At 38.1% G+C, this 21,767-nt stretch overlaps 1 protein-coding gene and 1 pseudogene across 1 annotated transcript in view; both read right to left on the reverse strand.

The window, feature by feature from the left end:
• Window positions 1-1,822: 1,822 nt before the first annotated feature.
• On the reverse strand, window positions 1,823-2,464 carry LOC114196663 (glutathione S-transferase P 2 pseudogene; annotated as a pseudogene).
• Window positions 2,465-7,953: 5,489 nt separating this feature from the next.
• SYNPO2 (synaptopodin 2) overlaps window positions 7,954-21,767 on the reverse strand; it is a 164,060-nt gene continuing 150,246 nt past the window's right edge. The window contains exon 5 of the mRNA XM_028087388.2: window positions 7,954-8,496. Within this exon, the coding sequence (XP_027943189.1) occupies window positions 7,954-8,496 (543 nt within the window). The remainder of the gene's footprint in view (window positions 8,497-21,767) is intronic.

The raw sequence follows: 21,767 nt of genomic DNA on the forward strand, positions 1-21,767 counted from the left end.
GTGAGCCTATTTACATTAGCTCTCCACTTGGGGAGAGGATTTGAGTTTGCTGCCACTTTAAATCCAATTCTAGATATATTCATTGTGCCAAGAAAAAAAGTCCAAGGCAGGAACAGAAATGTCATTTAATGTTAATTAAACCTACTGGCTGCTCATGCTGATAAAATTTAATGTTTTCCCTTGTCAGAGAAATTAAAAATCAGAACAAGCATTACCTGCTGACTTTAATTCTGATGTCTTCATGAAAGCCCCAATGTTGTTATTGTTAACTTTAAATAATAATAACTAAGGGAAAATGGGTAATCTCCCTAAAGGGAGATTTCTCTCCCTCTCTTTCTTTTAAGATTTTATTTATTTATTTGAGAGAGAGAGAGAGAGAGAGAGAGGGAGAGAGCATGAGCAGGGGGAGGGGCAGTGGAAGAAGGAGAAGGACAAGCAGACTCCCCACTGAGTGGGGAGCCTGACAGTCACAAGGCTTGATCCCAGAACCCCAAGGCCATGACCTGAGCCAGAGTCAGAGGATACTTAACAGATTGAGCCACCGAGGCACCCCCTAAAGGGAGATTTCTTAAAATGAATGCAATGCACATGTTTTATGGAAATATCTGTGCCATAAATGTCGAGGTCTTCATGGTAGTAAAGATACTTGTTTCATACTTATGGCTAAAATTCACACACATAGCCCCCCTTTTTTTGATCTTGGAATGGACCTCTTTTAATGTGCTTTGTTTTAAAAATAATTTTATAGCAGGGTAATGGTGAAATAAAAATATATAACAAATTCTTTTGAAAGTTCCTCAGGTAAAATATATTTAGAATTTATTCCTATCTCTGATTTTTTTCTACATGATAGCATTTTAGACCTGGAACAGTAAATTCTTATTTCTTTCTCAATGTCTTCCCTTTTATACAAATGAGAAACCCAGATACTTTGCTTATTCAAGCATATTGTGGAAGAACCAGTTGAGTCTCCACGAGAAATGATTTTCATACACCGCCACTGGAGAACACTACGAGACACGAAACCTCTGCCCTCTTTTATGGTTATTTTCTTTTTCAAATTCATGCTGGACATGGGGCTTGGCTTAGCTGAACATTGAAGTTTGGCTGTTTTATCACAAAATCAGGGTTTTTTTTCCTCTTCTCAGCCCACTAGTAATTATCAACTTCAATAAATTATAGGCATTTTGTATTGCTAATGATCAGAGCTGTAGTTATTGTAGATAGAAACCAGAGAGAGATCATCTGAATTCAAGAACAAAGAGACATTTAAATGGCATAAGGGCCCAAATAATACCAAATTATGGGAAAATATGCAACCCTCTCCCCTTTATTTATTTATTTTTAAAATATTATTCTTCTCTGTCCTATGTACTAGTTGGCAGAAAGCCGTGGTATGAATATTATGTAGATCAACAGGAAAAACAACCAAGCCAATCTCTTGGAATGAGGTTAGCCTTGATAGGTCGGGGATTAACCCCAGGAGCTGCAAAGCTTCTGCTGATTTCTGGTTTGGTTTTCTTTTTTGTTGTTGTTGTTTAGATTTTATTTATTTATTTGACAGAGAGATAGACAGAGCCAGAGAGCACAAGTGGAAGGAATGGCAGAGGGAGAAGGAGAAGCAGGCTCTGCGCTAAGCAGGGAACCCAACACGGGTCTCAATCTCAGGACCCTGGGATCATGACCTGAACCAAAGGCAGATGCTTAACCATCTTAGCCACCCAGACACGCCTGGTTTGTTTTTTTTTGTTTTTTTTTTTTCCTCTCTTGGTGTTTATTGGTTCTAAAGGCCAGGCTTTCTCCCAGGGGAGGCTGAAGGGGCTCATATCTTTTGGGCTCCGTGGACAGGGCAGTTCACGTGCTCGGGGGAGGCCAGGTAGGCCTTGAGCTTGGGCCGGGCACTGAGGCGCGCCACATAGGCCAAGAGCAGGGGGTGGGAGTCCAAGCAGCCAAGGGCCAGGACCTGGTGATTCAGCAATAGGTCCAGCAGGTTGTAGTCGGCGAAGGAGATCTGGTCACCCACCAGAAAGGCCTGGCCCTCCTGGTTCTGGATCAGCAGGGTCTCAAAAGGCTTCAGGTGCCCCGGCAGCTCCTGAAAATACTTGGCCTTGCCCTCCTCGTAGCTCCGGTAGATGAGCTGGCTGCAGTGCCTACAGATGTCCTCCACGCCATCGTTCACCATGTCCACCAGCGCCGCCTCCCGCTCGTCTTTGCTGTAGAGCCCAAAGGTGCGGCCCAGGTGTCGCAGGATGGCATTGGACTGGTACAGGGTGAGGTCTCTGTCCTGGAACTTGGGGAGCTGCCCATACAGACAGGAGGCCTTGAGCAGGCCCTGCAGCCAGCTCTCCTTGGTCACCACCTCCTCCTTCCAGCTCTGGCCCTGGTCAGCCAGCAGCATGCGCATGGCCTCGCAGTGCCCTCAGGTGGGGAAGTAGACGATGGTGTAGGGCGGCATAGGTCTCGGTGACGTGGAAGAGCAAGCAGGAGGCCGCCTGGTTTGGTTTTTTACACTGCCTTGAAAATGGTTGCTTCATAGAAGTGGGAAGAGGGGCAATGCAGTGTCCCTTCCCTAGTTTAAGGATGGCTTTTTACTTTCCAACACATGCACTATACCTTGTTGAGAAAATATCCCTGAAGAATACACCTATAGCTCAATTGTCTAAATAAATAATTTTTTCTAGAAAAGGCAGTGTTGAAGAAAGGCTAAGGAGAATCCTATCTTTACCTCTAAATGTTCATAGTAATGTAGACAGGGTTCTTCAAAGGCAATTTGAGTTTAGATAAGATTTTGCCTTTGTCTACATTGTCAGGGAGGAAGAAATTTTCTCTGCTCTTCAAAGTCCTTCTAGTTGGACTAAGAATCAAAATGACATGAGACCTATTAGCAGGAGAAAATCGAATTTAATTTCATACATGGGAGAAATTCACACTGGCATGAAATTCCAGACAGGTAAAATGAAGTATTTTGTCATTCCTACCTTAGGAGATGGGGGTAGGTGTTTGGGACTTCAAAAGGAAGGAATGAAATTCACAGGAAGATGAAAAAGAGTAAATGTTTGGTAAATAAATGTTCACTGGGCCACACAGAAAAATTGGGACATAGGAGTTTTAACAAACAGATTTTGCTAAATTCCTCTTTGTTTACCCACCCATTCATATTATAATGTAGTTAACTGTGGTGAACAATCTTTTCCTGGAGTGGGTTCTTTACCTAAATTCTTTTTGGGCAGTTGAGGGAGAGGTAAAGAGCTTTTCCTGAATCTGCTGGGTTTTGTTTGCTTTTAACTCAAAATAATCTTCATGCCAAAGTGACTCATCATGGGGATGTCCTGCCCTTGGTCCTTACAACATACCCCATTATAATTTATTTGGTAATTTAGGGCAAACCTCACACATATTCAAATCATCATGGTAAGGCAGTCATGCTTTATAAAGCTTTTTCAGACTCTCAAGTAAGAATTATAAATCGTGATGTGATGAGCACTGGATGTTATATGTAAGTGATGAATCACTAAATTCTACACATGAAAGGAATTTTACCATATATATTCACTAACTAGAATTTAAATAAAAACTTGACATAAGAAAAAGAAATATAAATCTTAAAATCTTTGAAGAGGTGAATGAAGCTTTTTCCTCTTGGGGAAAATGGGAGTAGAGAAAATTCATTAAGACTGGTGACAGAAAAGTCATGGAGAAAGAAGTTACAATATAGCAAATCTTCACTACAACTTTAGAGAGAAAAAAATACCACAGCAAGATTCATTGGAGGCATTTCCTCTTTAAATGTCTTTTTTATAATTACTTAATTTTTATAGAGAGATTGCCAGATCCTTCCTAGAAATATAAACTGTCACATTTTATAAGTCTATAAATAATGAAATGCCCCTTTGTGGAAAATACTGTCCTATGAAATTTGAGAAGTCATAAATTGTGTTGTTTTCCAGAAGCTCTGAGGAAAAGGGAGTAGTTTGTACTAAATACTTTTGGTAGTAAGTAGACCTGGGGAAACTGGCTAGTTTTGAAGCAGCTCTGTTGTGTTCTTCCCAATGAGGAGCCAGGGAATTGAACTCCCCTTGCCTCAGGCTGTCTGTCAGCTCCATGTGGAAATGACATTACCTACTTCTAAGTATGTTTTGAAATTTATAGTCTACTAAGCACTAGGAATTCCTCAGAGAAAAGGTTATTCACTATGGCATCAGCATCTTAAGACAATATAGTGTTACTACTCTTAGGTCATTTTAATCTTTAAAAGAGTCTTCATTTTTGAAGTATGTTTCCAGTGCTGGACCTTTAAAAAATATTTTTTTTATCAGATTGCCAAAAACAGCCATTCTATTCAGAATTTACAAAAAAAAAAAAGTGTCAAAAAGCTGTGCTGTAGGATACCAATTGAACAGGGTGCTTGCATTCCCGCTGATAGTTTTAATATCATATAGGAAGATCCAAAGTCATTTTTGGAATGACAAACATGATAGATTCTCTGAGTGAGTCCCCAGCGGCTTCAGAAATACAACCAACATGTTATCAAGTCATATTACCATTGGCTATTCGTATGTGTGTGTGTGTGTGTGTGTGTGTATACATATTCTTTTATATTTCTTTTCAATATACTGTGAAGGAAAGAGTTAATAAAGAATAATATATTTGGACCCCAAACGACTTAACTTATATGTCAAATTGATCCTATTTTTAGTTTTTTCTAAAGTTTTTAAGTGTTACAGTTAAAATTGTGCCAATCAGCATGAAATTCTTTTGATGTGTCTGGAAGCTAATATTATAGAAACTAAAATTCAAAAATATGCAGTAGATAAGATTAACAATGTAATGTATATAATATAATATAATTAAGAATATAATGTATATAATATATATCAACTTCTGGATTTGGAGTATATCAAATCCCAGTTCTTTGGGGTGAAAACTAATTCAGAATAATATAAGGAAAAATGAAAACACTCTAAGTTGATTTTCAAGTTACTTTTTATTACTAATACAATTCTGATTTTCAGTATGCATCTTTCAAATACAGTCTTTTGGGATAAACACAGTTAGAAATGTCAGTCTAACTAGCAGGAGAACATAATCATTTTTAATAGAAAATTGTGGACAATGTAGATACTTCTATTTTGAACAGAAATCAAATGTGAAAATCTACTTTCTCTTTAAACATTTCTACAATTCATCTCTAATTATAATAACTGAGCCTGATACAATTGTTTATCCAAAGTTTCAATTCATTAATACATATATATGCTTGAGCCCTAATAGGGTGGCCCTCTTCAATGTGAGTGATGGTGCCAAAACATAAAAGAGACATATTCAGAAATAAATGGACTAGAACCTGTGCATTTATAAAACTCAAAATACTAGACAAAATCTAAGTCATTTTAATAGCGGACACTTCACACACATGCAATGATGTGACATTTAAACTCAATTTGGTGGAAAGGTGACAAATTAGTGTCCCTATGACTGGCATACTGTAACATTTTAGGGCATGCTGTTTAATCCATGGTAAAACAGGAACTCTGTCTACCTATGTGATTACTACCTGTAGAAAAATATCTTCACAAATGTGGCATATATTTATAAGCAATGGCTCTTCTAAAGATGCTGTTTTGATCTTACAGATATAAGGTATTCTTACCCGTAAGAATCAGATCTCGGTGTGGCAGGTCTTCTGTCTCAAACATTAGCTTGAATATAAGCAATCTAACTTTACTCATTTTTAAATAAACTGGAGATTCAATATCTACAATACGTTTTGTAATGATTTGACCTTGGCACTTCTGCTTTTCAGAATTATATCTACAAATGACTTCTTGAAACATCAATTTCTAATAAAACTATGAGGTGTTCATTTCTTTGTGAGTGAAAAATGTACAACTTTCCTGCCATGTATTGTCTTTCTCTTGATGTCTAGAATAAATTCAGATAATGTCACACAAATGATAATTTTGATCTAGTACATTCAAAGAGGGAGATGGCTATTTTATTATAATAATATTTAAGTTTACAACGTCTGCTTTTCTTATTTTGAGTGCAGTGAAAGTTTTAGTGAATAATCTAATATATATTAATTTCTGGAGTTGGAGTCTATTAAATCCTAGGAGTAATGGAAACAACTTCTAGCATTTATAAAAGAAAGCAATCAAATAGGATCTGCTCCTGCCAGGCAGTCTTTTCTGCTAAGTGACCCTTATCTAAAGACACTGACATCTAGAGTGATTCAGCCAATATAATAAAGTTTGAAGCAAGTAAGACTTTTTGTAGGGGTCTGAGAATTTGCTGACATACTGATCAATATGCCAGGCATTATTTTTTAAGATTCCATAGAAAGTCTTTGGAGTCAATAATTATATTTTATAATTTGAGAGAATTAACAGTATATAAATTTAAGGGAATTTAACAATATAACTTTAGAAGTATTTATCTTTTCTTTATAACTAAACAAATTAGTATCTGGTTGGGTCCATCAATAAAAGAACGTATAATTTCTTCAGATTTTTAATCTTCTACTTCCAAGGTAAGGGATCACTTAGACCCTGGAGTTTTTTTTTTTTCTTTTTTAAGTTTTATTCTGTGAAAGACACCATTATAATGATAAATTCAAGACTTAAAGAGTAAAACAAAGCCAAATAATCACATTAAAAAATCTAAGAAAAATTTGAATACTCAAAATATTTTTTATTTTAAAATGCTCTCAATTCTTGTTTATGATGTTAAATACTTTGAATTTCCTTGTACTGAATACTTTGTGGGTATGGCAGTAAAGAGCAGGTGTCTGATTGTCTCATGGTCATGCTAACAAGGCATGGGTCATGAAATTGACCAAGCAGCTGTTCAGCTTCCTTTGAACATCCTAATGATGGCTTTGTTTTCTGTAACTAAATAAATGGTCATGACCTACAATTGCAAAATAACAGACACATCCATCTACCACTTCCTTAAATCCATTAACAATTTTTTCTTCACATCAACCCTTCCTCCATGTAACACATAGCACAAAACCTTTCTCCCAACGATTCCTTTTGGACCTTTAATTATACATGTAGTGACACGGATGACCTAACCCACTCCTAAATTAATCCTGCATTTATATGATGAGCAACAAAAATGAATAATGCACCAAAGGCCATTCTACCAATGAGAGAATCTCAGAATGTCAGAGCTGTTAAGGATATAAGAGATTAAATAATCTGATTTTCTCATTTGACAAATGAGGACACCTGAACCCAGAATCTATTCCTGTCTCAGGCTGCTGGCTTTAAATAGATTAAAAATAAATTCTATACCTAAATCTTTCTATTACCCATACATTACACAATTTGCCTCAAAAGTCCTTCTGAATTGTATAATTATCTTTCTGTCAAATCTTTCTTTCTTTCTGAGAACACTTATATTTCAATTCTAAAAAACTGAATTTCATTGGACTTTTGATAATGTTTCAGAGAAATGTTTAAAATAACATCAAGGAAATCTTTTTTTATATAATTATCATTCAATGGCATGCTCTCATTGAAAACTTCTCCCACGTTATGTTCCTTGCTGTTCCTGCTAATGACAATTAGTGCATATTTCGTTAATTCCTTCCTAGACTAAGACACTTAGAAGAAAATAGTTAATTTCACTTTAAATGAGCAGTGTTTAGTGCCTAGACTACCTCATATTAATGGAATAAATTGAATTAAGATTACGAATTAGATATGTGTCAGCACATCAATGCAGAAAGTGAATTTTTTCCTCAAAGAAATTCTCTATCATGAGCAGACAAGGAAGAGATCACTCACGTGTGCATATGTATACACACACACAAACTCAAATAAATGACTTCTGAGAACAAGCCAAGACCAAAAGTGAATCAAAATCTACTGGAAAAGTGAAACACCCTACAAAGGAATATTTTAAAAATTACTATTGTAGATGGCACAAGATCAGTTTTTCTAACACTCATGTTTGGTGCCTCCATCCCCTTGGGTGTGGGTTGTAGTTGCAATCAGCTATTGAAAGACAGTAATCAGACCTAGTTTCCATGGACATTATTTCAGAATCATTTCTGGAAGACTGCCTATAATATGCATATGGCAACTGTGAACCATATTGGGAGTTGGTGGACATATTATTATTAGGTAAAGATGCAACATTATACTCTTGCCTTGCAAATGCGCTCACATTCACCTTCTGGGCTTGAGGAACATAGGACAGTCTCTCGTTCCAATCCTCTGAGCGCCCTGGAAGCACCTTCCTCCTAGCTGCTGAGACCACATTTGCCACAATGGATTCCTGGATGTTTCTGGGTTTAAAGGCATCATCCACTAGACCAAGAGGAGACTTCACTGCTGCAACCCAAGGAGTTAGTCTCTTGTTTGCCTTCTCTAGCTCATCAGTTGATTTGCTAGAGTAGTTATAAGCAGACTGGAATACCCAAGGAGATGTTGTGGAGATGGTGGGTGGGACTGGTCTTCCAGGAAGAGAAAGGGGGTGTCCAATCTGCTAGAAACAATGAAAATGTTAGTATATCTCATTCATTTGGGTTTGTGCTCATTGACTATTATTTCAGAGTAATCTTGGCAACATTACTGAGCACTGTAAAAATCAAACCCCCAAAATACTTAGTCCTAAAGCCAAGACAGGCTGCCTCTGCCTGGTGTATTATTATCTCTGGCCTGGGACTTGGTCCTCACTTTGGACTTTCTTATTGCTCTTCATCTCTGAACCCATAGCCCCAATCACTACCATCTCTCTTGGGCACAACCCCCACCGCTGGGACTCTTATCACTGGGAGCCGCCCTTATCTGTCCTCCACATAGTCATATCTATATACACAGCCCACACTCATTCAGGTCCTATTTTCATGGTACAAAATAAACAAAACATATTGACTACCCCAGAAACAGACCATAAGCTACTGGGCTTTTTTCTTTTCCCAAGTGACTTTCAATCTGTTATCTTATTTTGGTCCACTGAATATAGCAAAATAAATAAATAATTAATTGATTTAAAAAAAAATCCAAGAGCTACTTAGATGTATTTAATGTTGCTGATCTGAAGGAGTGGATGGACTTATTCTTCTCAAAATCTATTTTACATCGCTGAAGACCATGTGGATCTTCATTTCTTAAGCATGGGATATTACCCATGTCTCAGACAAACACTCCTGCCCCTTGTTTCATCTGAGATTTGCTTTTTTTTTTTTTAGTGTGTATTACATTCCTTACTTTTTTGAGATGTTGTGTCCCTGCAACATTCCCCTGTGTATGTGAAATGTTTGGTTTGTCAGTATGCAGAAATATAATTGACTGAAAGCTCTTGTATTCTCTCTCCTCTTGCCCCTTCTCTATTTCCAGGAACCCCGAAGACTAGTTATCTACATTACGTCCTCACACATTCCCATCTGCATGAAACTCTCTTAGACAAACTTCTGGCAAAAAGTAGCAAATATACACCTAGGGGAAATGAGTCAACTCTGAAAGTATTATAACATTGTGTGTTTCTGGAACAAAAAGCATGGCCATGCTTAAAAATGCGTCCAAATTTCATAAAGGGTTCCAACAGCTTTTCTTTCTTAACCAAGGCCTTAAATTTGAAGTGAATACCAACACCTGGATTTGACAAACTATCTTAGATTCAAATGGTTTGTTTTTGGTTTTCCGTTAGACACAAAAAGAAGGTAGGTGGTCCATTCTTGGCTTGCATATCAAGAATTAATTAGGGGGTCAATATACTGAATCTTGCCTCTCTCATTTTTATCATTAAAATTTCAGTAATAATTGTTGAGTCCTAACAAATGTTTTCATTAATCTCTTTATCCTAATCTAGATCTAATACTAAGTTCTCTGGACGATATAATCAAGGAGGGGAGAAAAGCCTAATTTTAGTTACCACTTTGGACTTGATTTCTATTTCTCATTATTTATGCATTGGTTTCATTCATTTAACAAAAATTTTATTGAACACCTAATACTTCCCAGGCACACTCATTGTAGTCTGCAAATACAAAGATGATTTAAATGAAGTCCTTGCCCTCAAGAAACATGTAACACAGTACCGTTGTTAGCTTTGCAGGGGCAAGTTAATCAATCATGGAAGGTCACTTTAGAGGCTCTTTACCTATCTTGACAGGATCAATAGGGAATTTTCTAAACTGTGAGAAGTATTAACATTCAATATGATAAAGTCTATCAGCTAGATAGACTAGCTAGACTAGCTAAGGCATAAATGTTAATCAGTTGAATATGTGAGTAAAAAGTAGAATTATGAAGTATGATATTGAAAGAGTAAGACTCTGAGGAAAAAAAAAATTTTGAGGAAAAATTTTAAATAGCATCAAAGTTAAAAAAAAAATCTCCTGTAGAATAACAAATAGGCCAAATATAGTAGCAGTACTGGCTGTGAAGGAAGAGAGCAATTACCTCAATGAACAAAATGACTATTGCTCTCCTACAGATTCCTCAGACCGCCAAACATGCCTTCATATTCCTTTAAGTGCTAACAATAGTACATAAACTTACAAACTGTCAGAGATGAGAGATGCAAATGTGATATAAATAAATAGTTCTTTAGGTATGTTGTTTCTGTTTGTGCCCAAAATATCACAGGCTTCTGGTCCCTGCCTGCACCCAAACCCCTAATTTTAACGTATTTCCCCAAAGCAATTTTCACATCTTGTTCTTTGGTGCTATTTCCTTCTGTCATTCTCCGTCCCAAGGCTCATGCTGTTCTCTGCTTGGCCGGCTAAACGAAGCCACGTGATATACCCTGAGTCAGAGATAACCAAAGGGATCTGAAAATAACAGAGGTGTTTCTTCTATTTTGGAGTTTGAATGTCTGATGGTAGAATCCTAGCATATCATGGGTTAGATCCTTGGTTCTTGTTTCCACCATGGGTTGTATTAGTATCTAAAGAATTTAAATTTTTGACATGTGAGCACTTAACTATAACCAGTATGTTAAATTAGCATTACATATGATGTGTCATCAAATTGCTTTTCTTTTTGTTTCCTGCCACCCTTTCATTTTTTTAATGAAAGAAGTTTTTCCACTGTCACTAGATGAAAACTTAGTAGGTCCTGTGGCACTCTGCTTTCTTTTAGGAATAGTCCTGTGGTCACTTTAAGTTACCCAAACTAGTTTATTTCAAAATAGAATATTCCATCCCTTGCAGTAACCAACTCCAGTCTCAAGAGTTAAGTCTCTTCTCCCTGGGTCCTGTTTCAGGAAGATCCTCTTCCTTCAGGGAAGGCACTGTGGTTGGCTTTTTTATGCTTTCTTTCCTCTCTTCCCTCAGCTTGCTAACTGGACTTCGGGCTCCCTGGGCTTAGAGTACAAGGATGGAGAAGAGACAAAGAGCAGAGGGGGATTTTTACTTGATTTGGTAACATCATATTCTGGCTTTTCACTCTCAGAGCCAGGTAGGCCCAGACAAGGAAACTTTCACGGGATCTTTGAAGATTCCTATCACTGGGGACATTTTGCTTGTAGTCCTCAATTCATGCCAAGTCATCCCTATTCTCATGGGTAACTTGTGACTTATTCTGCACCCCCAAGGAAGCTGAAGCTATGAGACGGTCTATTTGAAGAGGCCTCAAGACAACCCCATCCAGCTCTCCTTTTCTTCTGGCCTGCTGTGGTCCATGGGGAACACACATCATTTGCCTTTGGGATGATAGCAGCAGATTTCCTGGTTCTTTGCCAAAACAATTTGTCAGCCCATGTCTCACCTTCCAGATTTCTTGAGAGAGTGTCAGACCCCAATCCCCTCTGCCTTCCTGTCCTTCCTCCTGCAGACATCTCATATCAAACTCTCTCAGAAGCTATTTAAAAAAAAAAATTTTTTTTTTTTTGAGACAGAGAGAGAGTGCAAGCAGGGTGCGGTAGAGGGGGAGAGAGAATCTCAAGCAGACTCCACGCCTAGGACACAGCCTGACGTGGGGTTCGATCGCACGACTCTGAGATCATGACCTGAGTCAAGAGTTGGACTCTGAACCAACTGAGCCACTCAGGTGCCCCTCTAAGAAGCTACTTTGAAACTCTTCTCTCACAGGGGTGGAGGTGAGGGGGTAGGACCCTACTCCAAACCCAAACCCCGTGATCTGTGGCATCCAGAATTCTTCCTCAAGAAATCCTCTCTTCTTGCCGTCCTCTGATAACCTTTTAATAACCTAGATCTGACTGGGGGGGTTCCAGCGGGAGTGGCTCCTTGCTGTGATCTTTGTAGAGTCTGGAGTTTTGTCTGAAATCAGACTTTAGTGTGCAGCATCTGTGATATCTGAGGGCCTCGGGGTATCTTTCGCTTTAATATCCTGTCATGTAACATTACTATTTTCAGAACACTAAGGCCTTTCTCTCATTTTTCTTTTAAAAATGAAATATAGTCTAAAAATAAAAATGATTAATTTCAAGAAATTCAAATAGTCTTAAGATTTGAAACCTTATATTTCACTCAGGCCTTGCTCTAGAGAAGGGGGCTCACTTGGGTTTTCAGGTCATCTTGGTCAATCCTTAGGCTTTAACTGTTAAGAACTTCCTCCTCACATTGAACCAAACTTTGCCTCCCATACTTTTACCCCAGGGATCCTAATAACATAAAATACAACTACTTTTACTTCTATATGCCTTTTCTTCACATATTCCCAGTTGCTTCCATACTCTTTGGACACCTTCACCGTCCTATTGCTATCCCTCATTTTCAAACTCAGGAGAAATAACATCTATGGTGGTCATTCTCTCAAGTCTTCTGCATCCTTCTTCCTCAGTTTGTTAGGTAAGGCTAATGCAGATATACCATCTTGATCTTCTTAAGTAGATGTATACACATAAACACAAACACCGAAAACAAAACAACAAAGACATCATTCAAACTGACTTGGGGGCTTGTCATCTGGCAGATGGCACAGTTCATATTGCATGTAGAACATTCGGTCTGTGTGTATTTAGAGTCATGTGTCCTTTAAGTGTTCAGTGCAGGAAAGTACATGCTAATCTTCAGCCAGTCCGATATGATGGCTACAGCAACAGCTGCAAAGAACTGAACTCACGAATCACCTGGTGTTATATGTTCCCACCAAAGGCTAAACCCAGAGGAGCCATTTTCCTGCCTTTAATAATAGCCAACACTGACAGCTCATACCGTGTGCCAAGTGGTGGCTACTAATTGCCTTACATAGAGCATTTCATATAATTCTCAAAACAAGCCTGTGAAGTAGGGCCTATTATTGTCCCTATTTTCAAAGACAAAGACAAGGACAGTGAGACTTAAAGATGGTAAGTAACAAGAAAGAAAGAGAGAAAGAAACCTCCCTAAAGGTAGAAAGCTAGTAAGTACTGGAGTGGGGAAGTTGGCCCCACACGCTTTCACACCAGAGTTCTTAGTCAAATATTAGACTGTACTTGTAATGAAATTGCTTTGAGGAAAAAGTCTTTAAAAAAAAAAAAAGATTCAAATCCAAGCAAGCTAAATGAAATGAGATCTTAGAAATTTTGGAAAGAATCACTTAAATTTTGATTAAGTTTGGATTAATAACTACTGCCATCTTGCCATTTGTCACAAGAACGAGTAGGTGGCAGGGTATAGGGCATAGTTCACATTTAGATGTGCTCCCTTTCTGTGAAGGTGAGACACACATGGGGCTCTGCCCTCAAGTTAGCTGAAAAGCTCAGAGGAGCTGAGGGCCTTTCTCAGCTTACCTTCACCAACTTTTCATATCAGTTCAATGCTGATTTATCCACATAAAGCACTTAGTGAAGCAGCTTAATTAGCTTCCTTATTAAACTGTCTGTGTAACCGATTTAACTGGCAGGAAACTTTTGACATTTAAAAAGGAAGTGTAGTCTGAGGTTTACATAGGACAATGAGGTGAATTCTAAAGCAATGCAAATAGCCCTAGAAGCCAAAGAAGTTTAATAGGATATATTCTGAAGTTCAAACTATTTTATACCATAAACCTTGAAAGCCAAAAACATTCTCTTAACTGAATTCCTGCTTAAATATGTCATAATAGCGGAAGTGTCTCCAACAAATGTTGTTTCAAATGCTATTTCAACTCCTTCAAATGCTATTTCAACTCCTTCAACAACTTTCCCTCTTAAACACATGATCAGTAAATATTCATCACAAATATATACTTTATCATAGGCAGATTCCAACAGAGGCAAACAGAAATCAAGGACATTTCATTTGCCTTTTAAGTCATTCATAAGAATTTCTAAAAAGCAGAGGGTTATGAAGAGACACATGAATGGAAGAAAGCACCAGGCATTCTCCAGCTTCCCGTGAGCTCAGGTCAAAATCTTGAGTCATTGTTGACTCTTCCCTGTCCCTTACACTCCACCTGATCTGTCAGCACTGACTTTAAAACACATCCAGTCTGCAACCATTTCCCATGCCTCTGCTGGTACCATCCTAAACTAAAGCCGCATAATCTTGCCTGGATTATTGCTATGGTCTCCCAATTGATTTCCATGGTTCCACCCTGCTGCTCTAGTCTACTCTCAAATAGCAGCCAAAATTACCCTGTTAAAACCTAAGTCAGATTATGTCACTTAGTCCTCTGTTTAAAATCCTCTCATGGCTTCTCATTTCAAAAAAGGAAAATCAAAGTCCTTTCACTGACCCACAAGGCCCTGTAAAATCTGCTCAGGCCTGCCCCTCCTTAATCTCTGATTTCATCTCCTCCTGCTGTTTTCCTCTTACCTGGATCTAGCCACACCGGCCTCTGTTATTTTTTTTTTTTTAAGATTTTATTTATTTATTTGACAGAGAGAGACACAGCAAGAGAGGGAATGCAAGCAGGGAGAGTGGGAGAGGGAGAAGCAGGCTTCCAGTGAAGCGGGGAGCCCGATGCGGGGCTCGATCCCAGGACCCTGGGATCATGACCTGAGCAGAAGGCAGATGCTTGACTGAGCCACCCAGGCACCACATCTGCTATTTTTGAACACACCAGACACACTCATGCCTCAGGACCTTTACACTTGCTGATCTTGCTGCCTGGAACACAGTACTCCAGATACCAGCATGACTCTTTATTTCTTTTCCTTCAGGCCTTACTCAAATATCATATGATCACTATTTGACTATTGTCTATCTGTCTGTCTGTATCTCTCTCTCTCTCAAAATTCCCTATCCCATTCCTTGTTTTATTTCTCCCTTTAGGCTTATGTCTATTAAACATACTAAATGTTTTATTTATTTTGTTTATGTGCTTCTTCCCATTAGAATTTAGCTCCATGTAGGAGTAAGGGTTATTGTTTCATTCTGTTTTGTTCATGAAGACATCCCTAGACAAAAAACAGTTCCTGGCAAGTAGATGCTTTAGTAAATATTTGTTGAATGACTGAATAATTTCTATATCAGACTGCTATAACCAGGAAACTTGGTTAGCTTCACCAAAATTTTTCATCTTGCTTCAAGATGTAGACCTTCTCACAACACTTACATGTGGTGAGGGACTCACACAAAAAGACTTATCCCAACCACCCTCACTATACACACACCAATATGCACACCAAGCCATGTTTGCCAAAACAAAGAGGATGAATCAATATTTACAAACAAATCAACTCTTCTAAGCAGGTAGAAGATTTTAAGGTACAAGTAAAATCATTTGCATTTTAGGTCAGTGCAAGCATGAGGGTTTAAATAGAACTGTTTGACTCCCCAGATAAGTCCTAGAATTTTATGCATGAATCCTAAAGAGAGCCTAAAATATATTTGCAAGAGTGAAAAAAAAATAAGACCTAAGAAGAAAAAAGTAATGGACATTGGGATTAGTTAGAATTGCAGAAGGGAGGGGTGCCTGGGTGGGTAGTCCATTAAGAGTCTTACTCTTGCTTTCTGCTCAGGTCTGATCTCAGGGTCCTGAGATTGAGCCCCTTGTCCAGCTCCAAGCTTGGTCTGGAGTCTGCTTGGGACTCTTTCTCCCTCTCCCTCTGCCTCTTCCCACTGCTCTCTCTCTCTCTCTAAAATAAATAAATCTTTAAAAAAAAAAAGAATTGCTGAAAGGAAAGCTGGAAGTTGAATTGCCATTTATCATGAGATTGCAAGCAGGTGTAGGAAATGGCATTTTCTACTAACTAATCTCGTAGGGGCACTCCCATTTTCATGAGTCTTGGGTTAATTTTCCTGGTAGAGAAGCAGGTTAACAGGAAAGATATTTCTCCATGGATATGTAGAACTCCTATATCTAGAGATCTTTAAATGTAGGCTAAATGCTCCTTTGAGGTGATTCACATACAGTCAAGCTTGACGTCAAGGAATAAGAAGCATTTTAAGGTCATTTTTTGTTCTAGTCTCTTAATAAAACAATCTTGATCTCATATTTCCTGGGATCTGCCTTCCTAAAGTGAATCTTAAGTTTTCTTCACCAGTGGAGTTTTTGGAAATTCTGTTGTAGCACTCTCACTGATAAAATGGAGGAGAGCGTCCATTTCTTTAGACAGAAATCTGCAGCATTATGCTGCTCATCAAGAATAGTGCAGATCAGGACTAATGAGTCGTATTATTGACTAGAAAAGTAGCCAAGTAACCATACATTGCTTAGATAAATAAAATAAACATACTTGGACATCAGAAAAAGAGATACCATGTTGTAGCTAGTGCTTCTCATCTTGGCTCTGCCGCTGACTATTCATCTTTATTCACTTTAGATTAACTTTTAGATTAAATTCGGGTTCTAACACAATACACGTTTTAAAAGTTTATTTTATGTTTGAAGGAAATTCCTTCGTGAGAAAGGCTAAGGGTTATAAATGACAATGGAAGCAAGAATGATATACTGGAAAGAATGTGAACTCCGATAACTTGGATGTCACCCTGACCCGGGAGTCCTGCCTCCGCCTCTTGTTACCCGTATGCTTCCCCCTCTCCAGCCCGTGCTTTCCTTGGTTGTAAAGCGGTAACAATGCCCGCTACGGTTTCAAGAGCAGGGGTAGAGGAGAAATTTCGTTTAGAAATCGAATGCCCCACAGCACAACAAATGGCGATTATTCTTGTTTTTGCGAGAAGAGACTGTGAGGTCTTAGAAGGTGTCAGAGACCTGGCAGAACCTTTTGTTCAAGAGGCAACTGCATAGGCAGGCTGCCGACCTGGATAAAAATAGGAGGGAGCCTTGCCTTTGAAGTGGCATTAGCACCACACGCCTCAGATACCGCTGCAACCCTCCCACCCCCCGCCCCAGAACGTAGGAGCAGGCTGCAGAGCTGGCCAGAAACACGCACTGACCTCACCTCTCTACTAGCTCGGGTGGGGGTGGGGGAGCAAAATACAGACTTCTTGATCTTTCTTAACCCGCTATTATAAAAGAATAAAAATAACCACATTCAATGGAAGGTCATGAAGACCGATGTTAGGGAGGAATCTGCATATACTTCTGTGGTCCCTTTCATCTTAGATAGCAATGATAGCAAGACCTAAAGTGTATAGAATTTTTACTAAAGTTTTTCTATGAACTCATTGAATCCTCTCAACAACCCTCTGATCCCCAATCTTGCAAATCAGGAAACTGAGGCATAAAAATTAGGTAATTTACCCTAGGTCGCACAGCTGGGATGTGTCTGTATAGGGAAATTTAAAAATGAAAGTCATGGGTGATAAAATTGTATCTAAATAATTTTAAGGCACTAAATCTATTAGTGAAGAGAAATTAACTACACAGCAATGTTTTACCCTATCACCTCCCTTTATCCTCAAAAAAGTATGCCATTCTAAAAACGATAACCTATGAAAACACTCGTATTACTATACTGTGTTCTATTTAAAAAGCTGAAATTGCCATTTTAATTTTTTGTATTTCTTGGCGAAAAGCCTTAAATATGTTTTTATAAACGTCTACTTTAATTGGTTTGAACATGAAAACAAAATTTTTTAAGCACATTTCCAAAATATTTTCTGAAGAGAAGTTCTCTCTTCTCAGAAGATTTAAGCAGTAAAAATCATATGGATTCCTACCACAGAAAAAAATGAGTAACATATCAAAAGTTCAAACTTCATCAGTTTCTATAGAGAAAAGAAGCGAACTGTCACAATTAACAAAGGCTGATGATCCTATAGGAAATAAATGAATTGTTGACCTTTTGGATGACTTTTGTAAAGAAAACTGTCAGTGTCTGGCATGTAGTAATCACTTAAGAAGAGTCATTATTAGTATAAAATTATTACTTACACCTAAAGCCTTCTTAAAATGTATTTCACTATCTGAATATAGCCTTAGCTGTCCATTGTATCCTAGATACTTTTCCTAAAACAAATCCAGGTAACCATCTCCTCCCTCCCTCATTCACAAAAAGGAAAGTCACCATGAATGTGCACTTATCCCTAGGAAAAAAAGTGGGATGAAGAGAAATGATTTCTTAATGTATTTTACAGATTATGTGATTGCTACTTGACATAGAGCTAATATCCCTTAAGCAAATTCATTTCCAAGTAGAATAGCTTTGACTTTCTCAGAGGAAAATTTTATCAGTTAAGAGTTTAAGAAAAAGAATTCATAAGAAATGTGTGCATAGCATGTAACAACCTTGATTGGGCCCTTTGCATGATAACATTCTTCAAATTTCTCCCTGGCATATTTTTAAGCCATTCTTCTATCACAGCTCCTAATCACATTAAAAACTGACAAACCATAGCTGGTTAATGGTAATGACAAAGACACATCAACAACTATACAACATGTGACAATATTATTTCACAAGGATGTGGAAAATACAGTATGAGAAAACTGACTTACTTGATCTTTGTAACTGTTTTTCTGTCCATTACGTTTTCTAAGCTTATGAAATAGATCCTTTGATTCATTTCCTGGTCCCTGGGGAAAATGTTTAACCTACTGTTCCTGGGAAATTTAAGATTGACTGCCAAATCATATTTATGTTTCCTTCGTCAAAAACATGGCCCCAGAGTGATGTTTAAAATTAGGAATAAAAAAATACAACTCTTCATCCGGGAAGTAACCAATAACTTATTTTCTTAAGCACAGAATAGGAAAAAGTTTGCTTAATTGCCTTACCACATCTCTCTGGTGCAAGTGTTAAGTTTTATTTCATGATGTCTTTGTTGCCTGAGGGATTTGTGTAGTAATTCCGTGTATGTCATTTCATTTTATAGACCCGGGGATGCCATTAGAGAAATTGGGGTTTTCAAAGGAATGATTGTTTTTCTGGAATAGATAAAAGGCCACTTGGGAAAATATAGATTAAAGCAGAGTATGCGGTGAGAGTCATGATGGTGTCCTTTTCAAATACAAATGGAGAAAAATGATGTGGAAACATCTTTTACCAGTAGTGTCCCAGGAACATATCTTCAAAATAGGAAGAATTTACTTCACTTGAAAATACTAATCGCCGGTGTATCTGAAATCCAATGAATGGTTCAAGGAGGTGTCTCAGGAGGCATTAGTATGCTTTACTTTCCCTCTCTTTTTAGCTATTATTACAGCTTTTCCTATTGCTATAACTTTCTTAATGTTCTCACAAAACCGCTGTATGTAATTTCTTAAACATAATATTGGATATTAATACTATAGCAAATTTGGCTATATGGGCCACACATTTATTCAAAGGATCTCAGTCCTTATCATTCCCCACACTACTCCTCATTCTCAATTTCACTTTCATATTTATATAATGTTAGGTACTTTTGACTATCAATTGCCAAACAACTTTTTCCTCTTTCTGGATAGATTCATGCAAATACACAAGTGAATTAACAAAGCCTCGTGAATTAGCTACAAACACTTCATCAACCCTCTAAGCCACATTGGATGTGTAGTCTTAGCCTGAGATAAAAGATAAATTCTTCTGGACGTACTAAAATGTCTAGGTCCTTATAAATACACATTTGAGATTGAGAGAAGGGACCCTTCGGTAATATGTATGTCTGAAGTTCTTGAGCAACTATCCATTAAAACAAGCAAACAAAATTAAAAAACTCTGGGGCAGGGATGGAAAAAGAAATGTCTAGAGCTGGGGCACCTGGGTGGCTCAGTCGTTAAGCATCTGCCTTCGGCTCAGGTCATGATCCCAGGGTCCTGGGATCCAGCCCCACATCGGGCTCCCCGCTTGGGGGGAAGCCTGCTTCTCCCTCTCCCACTCCCCCTGCTTGTGTTCCCTCTCTCGCTGTGTCTCTCTCTGTCAAATAAATAAATAAAATCTTTAAAAATAAAAAAATTAAAAATTAAAAAAAAAAGAAATGTCTAGAGCTTATCTCTTTGTAAAAAGATTCCTAAGTTACACCCGTCAAAATGTTCCTCTCAACTTTGTTCTGGTCTCTTTCTTAAACATTATGAGACACTTTCTGATAGTGATGTGCAGACTTTTCAGTTGCATCCTTGCTATTAACCTTGCCTGTTTTGGAAGTGATAAGTCTAATGCAGGTAAGTTCTTTTTAAAATTTAATTCATAGATCAACAATCATTGACCATCTGGAATCACACATGGGTATGACCTAGGCTAGAGCTTTTGTGTGTGTTGTAGCTGGGAGGAAAGTTATCTCCAAATTCTTTCATTTAAAGGGCCTGAAGGAGGTGGGGACAGGGGGGACCATCACCTACAATTTGTCAGTGTGAGTCAGTTATTCCCAGGCGAAATGCAACTTGGATATTATAACTAGTTGCTAAATGAAGTTCATTCTAGATCAGTACTTTTTTTTTTCTTTTTGCAAAAAAATGAAGTCTACATGAGACCAGATGAAGTCTGACAATGCAGTGCATCCCCAACAATATACTGATAGTTAAACATTTATGCACCATTCATAAGACAGGATTTTGACTTTGACCATGGTTCACAGTGCTAGGTAGACTACTGTAGAAGTTTAAAAAACAAAACAAAAGGACAACAAAACAGGTTGAACAGTGAAAGCGAAGAAGATACATACTAAATGGTTCTTTTTATAAAAGATTGCTTTCTGTATGAATGAACGGTACATTTGACATAATTTTCTACAATGGAACATGGGCGTTTTGACAGCAAAGGATGGAGATCTCGTGATGCAGGTGAAATGATAAGCCAAGGGTATTGGAAATTCTGCTTTACAGCATCACCAGCTGTTTCTCACCTTACTCCAGGGTGCCTCGTGGCTCCCCGAGGCCTAGAGGTCCCTCTGAGCTTCACAGTGCTCCCCCTTCTCAAGAAGTATCTGTGTATGTTTCAAGAACAGTCAGGAGGAATTATAATCACGCTTTACAGACACTAGAACCGAAGCCAATCATTCTAGTCACGGCTTGGAGAAAAGAAAAATTATTCTCACCTAAGCTCTGCTTTTCCTCATTAGAAAAATGATGTATTTAATTTTAAGATGTGTTTCCTGCAAATATCCTGGAATTGAAGGGGTAAGGAAGAAACAAATTTTGTGAGGTTTTAAACTGACCCTGCTTGCTTGCTTTCTTTCTCTTTTTCTTTTTCTTTCTTTCTTTCTTTCTTTCTTTCTTTCTTTCTTTCTTTCTTTCTTTCTTTCTTTCTTTCTTTCTCTTTCTTTTTCTTTCTTTCTTTCTTTCTTTCTCTTTCTTTCTTTCTTTTCTTTTTTACGATTTTATTTATTTATTTGACAGAGAGAGACACAGCTAGAGAGGGAACACAAGCAGGGGGAGTGGGAGAGGGAGAAGCAGGCTTCCCGCGGAGCAGGGAGCCTGATGCGGGGCTTGATCCCAAGACTCTGGGATCATGACCTGAGCCGAAGGCAGATGCTTAATGACTGAGGCACCCAGGCACCCCAAAACTGACCTTGCTTCTTAAAAAGTATTGAACTACAGGGCACCTGGGTGGCTCAGTCGTTA

This window comes from Eumetopias jubatus, unplaced genomic scaffold (genome assembly GCF_037043125.1).
Source record: "Eumetopias jubatus isolate StellerSeaLion01/CBP00866 unplaced genomic scaffold, mEumJub1_p1.0 scaffold_2, whole genome shotgun sequence".
NCBI lineage: Eukaryota > Metazoa > Chordata > Mammalia > Carnivora > Otariidae > Eumetopias > Eumetopias jubatus.